The sequence below is a fragment of the Accipiter gentilis genome, chromosome 18 (assembly GCF_929443795.1).
Source record: "Accipiter gentilis chromosome 18, bAccGen1.1, whole genome shotgun sequence".
Taxonomy (NCBI): domain Eukaryota; kingdom Metazoa; phylum Chordata; class Aves; order Accipitriformes; family Accipitridae; genus Astur; species Astur gentilis.
In genome coordinates this window covers 10,110,643-10,126,374 of record NC_064897.1, presented here as the reverse complement: position 1 = coordinate 10,126,374, position 15,732 = coordinate 10,110,643, and the positions used below count along the sequence as shown (strand labels likewise).

At 40.2% G+C, this 15,732-nt stretch overlaps 1 protein-coding gene across 2 annotated transcripts; it reads right to left on the bottom strand.

Moving 5' to 3' along the window:
* Window positions 1-923: 923 nt before the first annotated feature.
* SPX (spexin hormone) lies at window positions 924-6,538 on the bottom strand. Of its 2 annotated transcripts, none has more exons than XM_049821913.1 (6): window positions 6,497-6,538; window positions 5,485-5,565; window positions 5,301-5,358; window positions 3,796-3,858; window positions 3,058-3,141; window positions 924-982 (listed from the first exon to the last, which is right to left on the bottom strand). In XM_049821913.1, exons 1-6 carry the CDS (start codon window positions 6,500-6,502, stop codon window positions 924-926), a joined length of 351 nt encoding a protein of 116 aa, XP_049677870.1. In that variant the 5' UTR covers window positions 6,503-6,538. The 2 variants fall into 2 exon arrangements, with proteins under 2 accessions (XP_049677870.1, XP_049677871.1); XM_049821914.1 differs by lacking the exon at window positions 924-982 and adding an exon at window positions 2,264-2,343.
* Window positions 6,539-15,732: the final 9,194 nt, after the last annotated feature.

Sequence of the window (15,732 nt, the reverse complement as noted above, 5' to 3'; positions counted from 1 at the left end):
CTTTCCAGTAAGACCACAAAACTACATAAATAATGTTAAATATATCCTTATCAGCATGGAATGATAATTAACCAATTTATGTATAATTCCAGTTCTGCAATTCAAAAACCAGGCCAACAAAAAAGTACACTAACGATGTGATTAATATTCTGTGTGCCTGTTGTCATGCATGACACTAGATTTGTACCTAGTACACTACCACTAGCTCCAGCAGTACTGCACCTCCTGACAGCAGTAGTGACTGTACGCCGTAGCCATTAATGAGGCCCTGGTCCTGTAAGACCTATCCCCATACTACCTTTATGTGGTGGGACTTGCTTAGTAGGATTGTTCAGAGTATACATTTCTGTATGCATGTAACTGGGGCAGTACTGAGGTCTAAGTAAGTGCTGTTGCCTATTCTTGAGTAGTGACAGTTATCTGCAAAAAAAAAAAAAAAAAATCACCGTCTTTGCAGTCAAAGATAGCTGGATTGCTTTAATATCTCACTGACTTTATTGACTATCAGCAACTTACAGGGCCAGCAGTGAAGCAATGAAGGAATTTACCTTTATCAGAAATAAAAAGGCTTCAATATACAGCTGGGTGGAAGGTGGTAAATGGTTTCCCAATTACTATTGAAAAGTTGTTTTTAATGAAGTATTTGTCCAAAAAGACAGTTTTAATCATCTTTTCAGGTAAGATGGTACAGTGTATTTTAAATTTTGGGTGGGACATACAAAATGGTCTAAACAAAGCCGGAACTTTACAAATACTTTCCTTATCTGAACAAATAACTTTTAATCCGTTTGCATTCAAAATTTTGCAATGTGTATATATGTCACCCTTTGTGAACTTAAGTGAAGACGGATGAAATACTCTGTTTACACAAGTCATGATTTCAGGGTATATGCAATACAAATGTTAAAGAAATTTGAAATATTTCACCAATTTGATAGATTATCTGTCAAGTAGCCAGGGTGATCAATGTTTTCTTCTTCAACTGTAAGACAAGACACAATGGGGAAAAATAAGCTGTAGATAAATGAAAGTTCAGTCAGCCAGAGTTTTCAGCAGATAGATTTGCCTCAGGCACAGGCCTAGTGTAATGTGACTGCTTAGCTAAGAGATGAAGGCATCTGTAGAAATAATCATGACTTCTTTCATTTTAAATGTAGGAATTTTTCTGTTTGCTGAAGAGCAAAGATACAAACCATGTCCAGAGGGGTATCTTAGTACAAGGCACAAATTTTTTATGCAGAGGAAAATAATGTGTTTGTTCTTTATTTGCATATTTCTCTCAGTCAAGAGGATTCTGAAATCACCTGAAAGTGATCTTCTGAAAGTGCATGGCTTACCCAGGTTTGACTGTCTTGTTATTCCTTACTACTATGATGGCAATGTTATTCCACATAGTATTTTCCAAACAAGCTGCCAGTTCTGCTTAGCTCTCTCAGATATGTCGCCTTTTTTTCTCAGAGGGCTGTTGCTGTCCACCGTCTCCTCTGGAACAGCAACAGCAGGCAGGAAAATACCACTAAAATTTATGAATCGTGAACTTCAGAGGATTTTCTTTTTGTTAGCACACAAATGACACTTACACTGATTTATCTTTAGAACTGCTGATATATTTTGTCCAAAGCACTATGCTCATTGTCAATTCTGCCTTTCTCAGTCAAAATGCCACTGAATTTTTTGGTTATAGGAGTTCTGCCAGGGCAGGAAAGAGAGAGCTGAGCACAGAGCCCCAGCATAACATGAGGTACAGTGGGAGATTTTAGGAAGTGGTGAAAGACAGGAGTGATTCCAGCATATCTGCACATACACCAGGTAAATTCTGTGAGGTGCTTCCTCACACCTTCTTTTCATTTCAGGAAAGGTGTGTACTTCAGATATCTAAGGAGAGGTGATATTGCAGTGATGACAAGGCGGTGTTTTATTACACACTGTTGATGATGTCAAGGGCGATGAGACAGTAACAGGCCTGGCTTACCACTCATCGATGTGAAAGGTACAAAACTACCTCATATTTTACTAGGGGTTTACTTCACATTTCCTAATTCAAGTAAAGCACTTTTTTCCCTGTCATGATGATAGCAAGTAAGAGCCTGAATAAGGAACTCACAACCAGGACAATAAGAAACAAGGGTAGCTTTTAGCCACCCTCTGTTTCTCCCTGTCCTGAACCAAAGAGGGGAAGAGCGTTAACTTAGACAAACTCCTGGGCTTGCACATGCTACAACAGCCTCCCCAGCACCCAGGGGTCAAAGCACAGCACAGACTCTCCACAGCCACCTGTAGGGTGTATTGTCCTTTTACAACCTCCATATCCCCAGCTCCATTTCCAAAAAATAGTCTATGTACCTGAAGAGGTGAAAGGTAGAAAGGCAGAGGACAAGGATAACATAGATTTAGGGTGTCAGCCTGGTGAGCTGTATGTATGCATCAGACAATGAGGGGGTTCAGGATAATGGTTTTGCAGGAAAGCTGGTCTAGGGAGAAAAGGCGAACTACAGCAGGGTGAGGGAGCTGGGGAATATAGGATAGGGGTCCTCATCTAGGGGAGTGCAATGTGCATGAAGGAGATGAGGATTAAGCCTGACTCAGTAGCTGAGTTTTGCTGGGGGTATTGTGGCAGGGGGTGTGGGGTGTGGTGTGTCTTTTTAGGATGCTTTTAAACCTTTCCACCAGGACAAAAGAGCCAATGGAGGATGAAAATTTCACAGGCAAACAATATTCTACAGAAAAAGGAGCCCCAGTAGAGTTTTGTTTTGGAAAATTCAATTCAAAATAGCCATTCACTTGAATCTAAACCAATAAAAATCTGAAAAGCAAATTAAAAGCAGAATACACAAATGTTTACCTACTATCATTTATCTGATTCATGTTCTAATCTGGAGAAATGTACACCCTAATATAATACCCTCTTTGTAAATGTACACTCTAACACAATGCACTTTGTGGAACAATATCTCATTTCAAACCAGGCCTTTTAGATCAATTTACTAAATTGTTAGTATATGAAATACTGATAAACCCCTTTTAAAAACATCAGGGTAAGACAAAACATGCATTTACCTTCTTGTGCTTTCTGTAAGGAACCAAGGAACAGTGCTGCAGCTTCAGAAAGAGATAAAGGATTTGTGTTTTGGCTGCGTGTTTCTAGAATTACAAAATCAGACATGCATGGTTTGTTAGTGTTTACTGGCATTTATTTATTTTGTTCTTTGCTTTTTTATCTCTACAACTAGAAACCCAAAGAGAAAAAAATAGTGTCTCCTTCTCTCTATAATATTCTCTGCTCAAAACCAGCCTGGTAAATATCTAACACAGAAGAGACTAGCAATCTTTTTTTAAAAAAGAGGCTATTTTAAATTCCCTTAGAAGGTAATAAAAAGATTTTATTTTTTCATATGTTCCTTACTTTGCTACAACTACAACATTGTTTCCTCCAGAAACATTGTCTAGCATGGATTAATGTTGTCTACTTTTGGCATTTTTCAGTTCAGCACAATTAGTAACTTGATTTGATTTTTTCCAGTAGAAAAAGAAAGTCAAAGGTACTGATGATAATCCCACTTAACTGCCAGGTCAGTCTGGAACATCACTTATGTAAATGAAGTCACACAGGTATACAAGAGAGGAAAATCGGACAGTCTTTATCATGTGCTTTTTGGAACGAAGAAACTAACAAAAGGGAGTTTAATTCCTTCCTTAAATAACATTGCAGGAAAACAAATCTCCAGTTTCCACAGATTTCTCCCATAATCTGAGGAAAGAGTGATGTGTAACATATACCTGTGCAGATGTCCTTACCAAGCTGCATTCTGTCATACAGATCCTTTCGCTGGCTCTCATCTGAGATGAATCGACGTCCCTCTACAAAAGCAGTGGGAAAAGGGTGAAAACAACCTCCCAAATCTGTTGTAATTCCTACTTTACAATCCCTAAAGCAGTATTTTCAAAATACAAAATTACAGCAATCCTTCTACAAATGTAAAATGGAAGGCATAAGTCCATTTCAGAGTCTTTCCAAATCAGCAGTAGCTCATCCTGAACCAGAACACTCAAGACATACTTTATTCCATAGAACTGGTGTTTCAGCACTTTTCGTTCTCCATTAACCTGCTGTAGGAACTATAGGTAGGGAGGAATTTACTGTCTATTCCTCACTCTTTCCTCAACTGCTGTACAGTTAAGAGCCTTCAAGCCCTTTGCTGGACTATAAAATATTGCCTTTTAAAGGCATATTTCTATTTAAAAAATGAAAAAAAAAAAAACAAAAAAAATAAAATCACATTACTTCCTGTGCATCAATAGGAATGATACACAGGTCAGTGTAGAAGTAACACAATGCATTATTCAGTTGGAAGCATTAAACAAAACAAAAAAGAGCCAAATTCTATCTTTTTATGAATAGAAATAATTTTATTAATGTCGCTAGAACTTCTTTCCATTACACTGACAGGTCTTTGGAACCTATATTTATTTTGTGTTTTTATTAATTGTATTGTCTCCCTTTTGCATTTCTCTCAGGGTTGTGAGCTTCAATTTTTTTAATTTTTTTTTTATTTCAAGGAAGCTATTTTTCTTGCTCTCTTAATGCCTACCTTACCTAATAGTTTTTAATTTTGAAACAATACAGTATAGAATTTTTTAAAATACAAATATTTCTGTTAAATTTTGTGGGTTTGCATCAAAGGAGAAAATATCTCTTTGGCTCTAAATTTTATCTTTAAATTTAATGCTTCTCTAATTCTAAACTAACAATAGAGACTCAAAAGTTCATTGCACAACCTTAACACCACAATATTGATAACACTGACATCCAAGTTCTCCTTAGGAGACGATGCTTGTGGTCTTAACACCAACCCTAATGCAAGATGCTTGTAATAGGAATGTGTGTTCTCCTATCGCTTGAGAAGATGTTTTAATAAAGCCTGAATGAGAATAAGGAATGATAACTATATCCACTGTATCTTAACCCCCCTTTAAGGTTATTTCAGCTAAGGAAACTGCTTTTCCAATAGGTTTTACAATCAAGCTTCAAACTCTCTATATTTTCAGTACTTTGTTTCGCTTTTCTTTTTCCACACTTGCTTTCTTCAATTTGATTTCTTTAAAAAATAATAATAATACTGCCAATGCCACTGTTTCAGAGGCAAGAAGAAATAACTAATTAGCACACCCCTGCAGGCCTCAGAACTTGTACCTCCACAGCATCCTCGGGGATTTACTGCTTGTGTGGAGCCAAGCAGATGAGGAATAACCCAGCGTTAGAGAAAGTTATCTCCTCAAAACAGAAAGAGCTAGGGACTTACGTGCACCCTTCAAATAGAGCATAGCGTGGGGAGTCCAGTTTCTCCTTTGGAAATGACCCTTTATGCCAAAAAAAGATAAAAGATCCATGTCAAGGTTTCATGCCATTACTAACCAGTACAAATACTTAAATGGCACCAACCTGTGAGACTCATGCTGCACATTCAGCCTGAGCGAGCAGTTTACCTGAGGTGCACTCCAGGAGAAAGATATGAAGGACGCTGCCAGAAACAGTGCCATTGCAGATGCTGTCAGTTTATGCAGTCCCTGTGCACAACAAAGAACCACAAGGTACAGGAAAAGCCTTTCAGATCTGTAGATCCTCTCAACTTCAAATCTAAATGTGAGGGTACTTCCAGTCGCTCCTTTCTCCCTGTCTTGCTGCCCAACCTCCTCTTGCTCAGTGGCTGTTTCAGCTTCAATACACAGTGATCGGACAGGAGGATGAATGTTAAATCAAACATACTTTATTCTCTTTACTAATAGTCATTATAAAGTTTCCATACCAGTGAGAACTGCCATCGAGGCAAGCACCTTTTGTGCTCCAATTTACAAGGACATTAGATCTTCCAGAAATGAGAATAATGTGATAACTAAGGGAGAAAGACAATATAAAGTATATCTTGATTTTACCAAACCTTGAATCATAGAGTTTAGACAACAAGCAAATGTAGGGGACTTGCCATTCCAAACCAACCAACCAACCAGGAGAGCGGATCGCTACGTCCTCAGGAAAAGAAAGTTTTCAAACTTAGCATCTTATTTGCATCAACCATGATCACACACATGTCACGAGACTGGCTTTTTTGATTCTTGGAGTTTGTTCGCTGATGCAGCACATGCAAATGAAAGCATTGAGCATGAATCCTCTGAGAACAAATTGCATCTCTGCTTGTTCGCACAGACCGTGTTGTTATTCATGTATTTATAACAGTGATGGGCAACAGAGAGCATCTTACATTATGACTGACAGTGGTTTATTTCATCCTGGTTTTGAGAGCTCATTGTGCTATTAATGGTTTTTTAATGCAGTTGTTTGAAGCACACTGAATATAACTGTGTATATTTCTCTCAGGTTATTTTTAAGTTTAAATTATTAAGCCCCCCCCTCCCCCACAGTTCCTAAATATTATACTCACATGAAAAAGCAAAAATTGCAAACTGAATATTTCCCATACACCCAAAGAGTCTCACTCACCTTCATACTTAGTTCAGTGGCAAATCTTCAGTCTTCTTTTCTTGGGATAATGTGTGACAAGATCTCCTACAGGTTTGGGGGTCCCCTTTTAAATCTTCAGAGTGAAAGTACCCTCCCCCTCTGTGGCAGGGCGGAGGAGTCTAAAGGGATCTCATCAGCCCTGTAGATGGAGAAGTAGAAGGTCTGATGACTCCTGAGGGAAACCTGTAGTCTTGCAGGAAGTCAGAGAAATGATTGAAAGATGGATACACTTGGAGATGCACCCCATTAGCCAGGTGAATACCTTCTGAATACATTAGCATCAGCCCTGTGCATTTGCAGTACATCACCTTCTTGCTAGATGATCGATAACCACAGCCAGAAGCAGGTATTAATATGGATGATGAGTGTTTACCTAGGATAATCTAGCATATATCAGATGGCTATCCATTGCAGGAGCTGGAAAAGTTAGTAAATTACTCTCCAGTCATTACATGCCAACATCAAGAAAAAGGTGACTTATCCAGAGTCACTAGCTTGAGGTTATTCCTAGCATACATTCAGAAGATGTAGTCTCTTGTTTGATTCTCTAACGATCTCTCACATCTAGTTTTCTTACACACAAGTAAAAACACAAAGCTGAATTAAAAAAAAAAACACCAAAAAAACCCCAGCCCCTGATAGTCAGAAACACTTTTCTGTCTCATGGATTGGTTGGAGTAAAAGCCCAGATCGTGGGCTTGAATAGGTCAAACAGTGGAGCAGTAAACAGAAAAAAGGCAGGAAGCGGGAATCAGAGAAGCCATTTCCATAAGCTACTTCTAAGTGATTGTTGGACTCATCACAGTCATGGACAGTGGGTTTGTTCCTCCGGCAAAGAGCTAATCATGCTTGATGCCTAGCCTTGCTGGTTCTGTAGCTAGGATTTTTCTCTCTCCCACTCCATTTTTTCCTTTGTAAAATGGGAGAGGGAAGCAGAAGGGGAAGCAAAGCAAACAGGGAGCTAGAAATCTGCTGATTAGAAGATCGACCAATAGAAAGTTTACTGCAGCAGGCTCACAAACAGGACCAGCCTGTGGTGTAATAAAAATACAGGTCAGACCACGTGTATGACAAACACATGCGCATGTACATGGAGTCTGAGTGAGGAGTGTGCAGGTAGGCACTTCTAAGACTTGTTATGAGCTTTTCCCTGGCATGATGTGTCTGTGGAGACTGCTCTGAAGCACGCTGTTAGCAAAGGTGCAATTGCTCTCCTGCTTTTGGGGGGTTATTGTTCTGTTCTCTGCTCATGCCAGACAGAATTGTTCATTGAATATACACAACTGGCATTAGCTGCAGCTCACTCTGGTATAGATGCAAGGAATGACAGAGGGAAGTTCAGGTTTTGGCCTCATGTAGCTCTTGTGATGGCTGGGAGCTGCTATTATACCTCTATCCTTTTAAAAAGGCCGTGCCATGATGCATCCTAGCCAGCAGAAGGGATTCCACTTGCATCTACTTCAATGTGAAGTTTACATTTTCCCTGCTCTTTTCCTCTTGCTCTGACAGATCAGAGATGTTTCTTGATGATTATTAACCCTTAGCCTTAGAAGGGGACTATGCATTGTACCCAGGAGACTTTTAACAAGCAGAGACTTGGAAAAGATAAAGCTACTCACCTATTCCCTTGTGGAGTGACTTCAGCGCTTCTTTTTATGCACAGACCACAGGGCCAGACTCAAAACATACAACTGGGTCTGTGAAAATTAAACCCCTACCTTTGGTATTGGTCAGTGTAAAGTATATTCTCGTCTCAATGCTTCTTCCTGTGGTAGAAAAAACAGAATGTGTTTGGCACTGAAAATAAGCCCTTGTTGTCCTGCCACTGGAATGAGAGGAGTTAACACAAAATAAACTGTGAAGACAACCAGCTCAGCCCCTTCTGTTGGAACTGGGGAGAAGAGGAAGAGAATGGGAAGCACTGAGAAAGATTTATGTTGCTACCACACTATAGAAAGACAACTTCAGTGTTTCTTATGTTTTGACCTCTTTGCAAAGTCTGAGCTGCTCTGAGTTGGTGTTGCTGGAGTCTTACTCTCTCTTCCAAACCTGGCTGTATTGCCAGAGTCCCACTCGCCTCCTTGTAGAGACTGGGGCTTGTTTGAGGCTGTCTGGAGGGCAGCAGGGAGGGGAGCTGAACTGGAGAGGTCAAACCTGAACTTATTGCAGGGTCAGGTGACCATCAGCTCAAAAGAAAATACAGGGCCTTGATGGCATCCTTTTAAATGAAATGGTTTTAATGCTGTACCATCAGACGTCTCAATGGCACTAAGGTGTCTAAAAGTGAAGTGTTTCATTTCAACGAATAGCAAGAGACAGGCTACCTTTCCCAAACACCGTCCAGGGCACCTGAGACATGCACATGGAACTGCCAGCTGTGACACAGGGCCTGCAAGAGACCCAAGACATGTGGAGAAGCAGCTGAATAGCAGGCAGTATCCCTAGGGCACCTAAAATGTCACTAATTGCTTTTGACTAGGAACTGAATCACTCCTACAAAGTGGACGGAAACAGGACTTCAAAGAGCACCCTCTGGCCGCAGAGTATAGAGCATTAAGAGAGAAGGACTGAATTCCCCTCTGGAGATGTCTGTGTCTCTTCATTGGCTGCAGACAGCATTTACACAGACAACATCAGGTGAAATGAACCCGATCCAAAATTGAATTTCCATAATGTTTTTTTTTCCAAAAGCTTTTTCTTTTCCCCTTAAATTCTCTGTGCCTTTGTGACTTAGGGCCCTAAATCCATGTATTTTTACTGTGACCAGCAATTATAAGTTGTTTTGGTGTTTCAAAATTATGTATTTCATAACCACTTCCCTGGAAATCTATAAGAAGCCTGCATGCAGAATAAAGAACTCCAGGTTTGTCAATTCTACTTTAGCAATTAAAATTTTAAAAATGCTTCTTCTTCCTTCATAGCTATTTCTGGTGTGATCCTATGAGAAGGTGGTCATCTCACTCTTCCCAGAAACAAAACCACTTCTAGGATGGCGTATGGGATATGATTTATTTGCAAATAGCAACAGGAGGCAATGCTTTGGGAAGAAAATGCATGTACTGAGAGTGTTTGCATTCACAAAAAAACCCCACGTGGATGTGTACGGGCATATGTAAGCTTGTACTCTTGAAAAATGAAGTAGCCTATAATTGGGTTATGGATCATAACACACTAAAAAACTATGGCACTTCAGGATGATGAGCTGTACATGAAACACTCATTGTCAGTGCTGCCATTTCTCAGCTGATTCACATAAATGAGGAAGTGACTTTGGCATGTAATCAATACCCTAAGTGAGGGAAGTAGAGTAAAGTTTGCTGTAGCAGCAGGACCCCTTATTAGAAAGAACATAACCTATTCTTATTCTTAAAGATGATCTAAAGGGCAGAGACTCCTTATCCTGACACAGTAAATGATAAAAAGCCAATTTCTGGGATTGAAGTTCAGTGCTGAGATGGGTGAAAAAGTTTTCATGTGATAGAGTTTTAAGTAGCAGGGCCAAACGTACATCACTGACTTGCATCATGACCGTGTACATTCCCAAATCTTTCCCTAAAAATATAGGCTACAGTCATTGTGCCTATTTTTAAAATGCTGGTAAGGACACCAGTGATCCATTGCTTGCTCTTGAGCAAAAGGTGTAGCTGTTGTGAGTAGGTGGCCAGTAGGTACGTCAGCAAATACGGTACTCTGATGGTGTCAGGGTATAAATCTCTTGCAATTTATGACCTTTGTCTCTTGTGCTTATTCTCATTTCCTTTGCACTTTCCTGCTAGTTTGTTAACTCTTTGGGAAATATATCTCACTTTTGTCTGGCATCTGAACAGCACCTAGCACAGCGTAGTTCTGGCTCACATATGCTAACCAGAGCATCTTAAAAGGCTGCGAATTATCATGGCAGAGTCTGCAAAGTAGGAAATTGCAAATAAAGAATTTTGTGTTTAATTTGCAGTACAGGGATTTAAGTTAGATAGTAAGGCAAGCTTTCTAACAGTAGCACAGTGAAATATAAATAGATTGCCTTGGAAGGCTGTGGATCTATTATCACTGAGAAACTCAGAGAACAGATTAGCCAACCCCTTCTTAGGACTCACTGGTAAACTGATCCTGCGCAGAAACATGATGATGAACCGTATGACCTCTTAACATCTTATTTGGGGCCTATTTTTTGTGTTTCTGTGATCTTTCAAAGCTGACTCTGGACTTTAACCCCATGCATCCCACTCAGACTAGGGGGAACTTTATGTCCAAGTTCCATATTCGCCTTGTAAAATCTATTGACTGATCAAACCTTATCTGCAAACCGTCAATACATTTTATGTCAGCCAGTTCACCTCACACGAACATGTTTTTCAGCATTATTTTTCAAAATAGGCCCTAACTTATAGAATCATAGAATAGTTTGTGTTGGAAGGGACCTTTAAAGGTCATCTAGTCCAACACCCCCTACAATGAGAAGGGACATCTTTAACTTCTCTGGGAAGTTGTATTTTCATGGTGCAGCTCTGAAGAGATACCCTCTGATGTAAACCAGGTGCACGATTACAGAGGCCATTAGTTGCTGGCCCAAAATTTATTGGACTACACTGTTGCACATTCAGCACCATAATGTCTGTGGGCATGATTCCAGTGCTACTGTGTAATTATTAGAGTTGCTTTTCTTCTTTTCTCTAGACTGTATGAGAACAACTGTACTAAAAACTACTTGAGGTACAAACAAGCTGTAGAAAGGCCAGTCTGCTAGGGATCGTGTAAATGCCTCATACAATAGAAGTAGCAGAGCCTTTGTTGAGGACTAGAGTACGATCAATGCTACATTCAGGTCCAGGTACTACTGTTCTCAGAAGTGTATTGATGAAAGAAGAAACTTCAAGGGATAGTTATAAGTAAAAGTTACATATGTTATGTGGGATGAAGGATTTTTAAAATGATCAGGAAAGAGCAGAAATCCACAAATACTTGAAAGGTGTAAACATGACAGAAAGAGGTATTACTTCTGAAGTTCAGTGAACCGTAGGATGGTACAACATTTTTTTCAGTAATGGACAACTCTGGGGCAAACACCAGGAAAAAAAGACCAGCTGAAAAACAGTTTTGTCCAGTTTGCAAGCTGGAAAAGAGATCTGACCATCTAAATACAGGCATTTACAAAGTACATTAGCAGAAGCTGTACAGCTCTTCAAACAGGCAGATACTACTGAACGTCTCTCACAGAACATACCTTTCTGTAATGACAGAAGCACCAAAGGCCAAGGAGTCATCTGACCTTTTCTTCCACCCCCATGAACTTGGCAAAGAGGATTTTTGTCTTTGTCAAGAAGCTACCTAGCGGGCTACAAACTATGCTGAGCATTACGCATGCAGTTGTCTCCTCTTGGCTGAGCAGTATGTTTGTCACACAGTCTCACCCATGGAGTGCGGCATGAAATACATGCTGTTGCTGAGCAGCGGGACGTCGATATTTTATTGTAAACAGTGGATGAATTGGGAGAGACAGAAAAAGGCAAGTTACACAGGACTGCATGATAACCAGACAGTCAGGTGTCAGAGACTGAAACAGCCTGCTCCATATTCTTGACAAAGTGCACAACCTCTGTGAGCATTGTCCATAAAATGTGCAGCCTCTTGGGCTGGTTTTCCTTGCCCATGTATACCACGAGGGATGGGGAGGGGTTGATACATTTATATAGAAATACACATATTTATATACAAAATACATAACCTATGTAAAGGAAAATGTTAAAGGCCAAACAGGAAACCCTGGAGAGTATTTTCAAGACAAAGCAAGTAACTTAGGAGTTCTACTCCATTAACATCTGTTAAACTTTGAAAACATTTGTCCTCAACATTTGCCCATACATACTGAACATGAGGTACACTTCACCCTTAAATAATATGTATTTTAATCCCACCCTGCAGAGAACAGGAATCCTACTAAAATAAGAGTAGTTTTTGCGCTACACTGTTGCAACAACAAACTTCATTGTTGTTTGAAACAAAGCTTGGTTCTAGAGACACAAGTCCAGTTTAGGGGAGAATAAATATCTCTACGTGATGCACCAGGTCATCAGGACTGGCAGGCAATTCAGATGTTACCGAAGCAGGTGGGAAACCACTTCAGCCAGGTCTGTCAGTGCTTACCTGTCTCAGCCCACTGTGCAGCTCTAAGCAAAACACAGTGTAGCACAGGAAAGATGGGCCGTGAGCCACGTGTACTTGAACTGCACACCAGGCAAATGGGGAGGGTGGGAATTTCCTGCTGCTGGATCTGCCCCATGTCACTGAAGTAACACATACTTCTTTTTGCAGAGCTGAATGAAATAGCACAAAACCCACAAGCTGATTCAGTACATGACTCTCTGATTCCACAAAGGAAAGGACCTGTTACAAGTGCTATTTTTGAAATTAGAAACTTTATTGTACATTTTATATTACAGGAGTTTGTGCTCATGCAGCTTAACAGCTTAGCTGTTACATGGTTAGACTTATCTCTTTACAAGGTCCTGTGTCTTTGTCATCTGCAGCAATGTGACGAGGGGGCAGAGTACATCAATGAGACTTTTAGGAGCGTATCAGGCACCTAGTTTATACCTCAGAGCCTGTGAATGAAGCACTGCTTCCTGTGCCCCTGGTTTTCTCACCATCTTTCTCAGTTTAGACTGTGAGGTCTACGGGCAAGGGTCACTTGCTCCTGCACCTGCACAGTGCCTACTCTGCTAGTTGTACAGCGGCAAAAACAACATCATCACCTGGAGGAACCTCCCTGAGTAGAGGTCACTTGTTCCTGTCAAGATATGAAAAAATAGGGATGCTGTTTTAATGTGGGAGGTTTTGTCTTCAAACCAGTAAGTTAAAAATCTTTCCATACACATAAATCTCAAAGATAAAAGAGATCCTCACCTAGATTGGTTTGATCTCAGAATTGTTACCTTTGTATTATTATCAGCTTTACTCCTGGAAGAAAGAGTGTCTAGTCAGAGACACCCATCTGCTAATCAAACCAGAACAGATAGCATCAGCTCCATGGTCTTTGGTAATGCTGCTCGATGTCAGTGCCAAGTTTTCACTTTTATTTAACACTTTTCCCACAAAACAGGGAACAGCAATGTCAGCTCACTTCCACATTTGGGGTTTTAATCACAAAGCGCCTGTGAGAGCACTTCTTTCTTCTTTTCTAGGAGTGCCCAAATAGCCTGTGGTAGATTAGATTAGGAGGTGTCATTTCTCCAGGTGTTCGGAGAAGTCTGACCTGTTGTGCAGTTAGTAGGTACTGGGCAGGCAGTAGTATTCCCTCAACAACGTTATTTTATTTCAGTTATTTGTACAGCATATACGTAAAGATCCACACTGTAAACATGCAAATCTCATTTGAGAATTTAATACTAAAGAGCAGACTTGGTTAACAGTCCTGATGACAAAACTCTTTTCTTTGCTCACAGAGCCAAGTGCAGTGCAGACAGTAACAGAGAGTCTTTAATACACCATTAGCCCAAGAGACTTCAACACTTGCCTTCCTTTAAAAAGTCCTAAGAGCCATGAAATTTATACAGTTTCTGGATTCTCTGCTCTAACTGTCACAGGAGAAAGTAGGAGAGATCTGCTCCTGTCTGAAATGTTGCAGTAGGTGAGAAAAGTAAGAAGAACTGCTAATAGAAGTGAGAAACATCCCAGGTACCTGAGTTGAGACACAGCAGTAAACTAGATAATTATTTTCCTCACTGTTTTACAAATAAGGGGAGGATAGCAGGGAGACTTTAGCATGCATTGAAATTCCAGGCAATTCATTTAACAGCTGCAGAGGAGATGCAAGAGAAAAAGGTAGAAGGGTTAGGAAGCTGGAGACCGATGCTTGATTTGCACCTCCTTACAGTTCATTGTCCTTCTCAGCCCAAGAGCTGAGTGGCAAGCAGCAACAGGTGTACCTTGTAAAGCTGATTTTCTAACAAATGAGCCTTCTGCTAAGTTGAGTACCAAAGATCGCGCAGCTAGTCCTCCTCAGAGAAACAGCTAAAATAGCTTTTGTTAGCCTGTGCTATCTCTACCAGAGAGGAATAGAAGGTATTTTTCCATATGCTAGTGTAAGTATAAGGTCTTGGACTGTTGGGTTTGTTTGGGTTTTTTTAATGAGGAATTACAAGCAATATTTAAAAACACATTGTAGATAAAGAGACTAATATTCTTTCATGGAGGGTTACTTATATCTGCTTGAAGGCTCTTGTGCACTTAGAGAACTTGCTTAAATCTAACTGCAATGTTTTTAACCTTCCTTTTAAAAGGTAGACTGTAATTCTAATGTAGGAGACTGCTTCAACTTCTTGGCATTTACTTTTAAGGAGTAAATCTTTTAAATCAGCCATAACAATAAAAAGCAGTCTCTTTAAAATTATTCTGAGAGTCTTACTATTGTCTGGGGGGGGGGGGGGGGGGGTGTAAGTATTCCTGTGGCTAAGGACATGTTCATTAAGGTAAATGTAACTACTTACAGAAACAATAGTAAAAAAAAATAAACCTGGAGACCTTGATTCTCCATATGTAAAACCAAGCTGCTGGCATGCAGAAAGCTTGTAATAAATCAGTTTAAGTAAAACATCGAGTATTTATGTCTATTGTAGTCTGGATTAATAAACACATGTGATTTTCCTCTTTGCTTCACAAGATTATACAAGCAGCAACTCTTGTATTAAATGCTAGTGGAGCATATTGCTGTCTGAGAAAAGAACTATTTTTTCTGTCTTAAAAAAAAGGGGGGGGGGGGGGGGGGGGAACTAGTGTCTTGGGGAGGTTGCTTCATTTTGTTTCCTGATGCACAGTTTGAGTAAAATGACACAGTTCAGTGAAGTCTATATCCTTCTATGGGCAAGTTGGTATTTGTACTATGCAGGGGGAAATCCCTTCAGGGTCAAGGAGTCTGGTGTTCTGCCCCTGAGGGCCACCATGTCAGTCCCCCTCATCCCCCCAACCCCCCACCTCGTGAGCTCTAGTTATAAAGCTGCTGTTTAATTTTCCTCTCTGTCTACCCCTTACAGAAGTCTGGTCTGTGATGGTGCTATTCTGATAGGCTGGCTAAGAGTAAAACCCAGTCTTGGAGGATCTGAGGATGGTTGTTGCTGGTCATGTAGGTTATGCAGTTAACATACACAGGATTCTTCACTGCTTCCCTTTCTTACTTTAAAGCAAGTGTTGTTCTGCATGTGTTTTGGGTTTTGTTTTTTAAC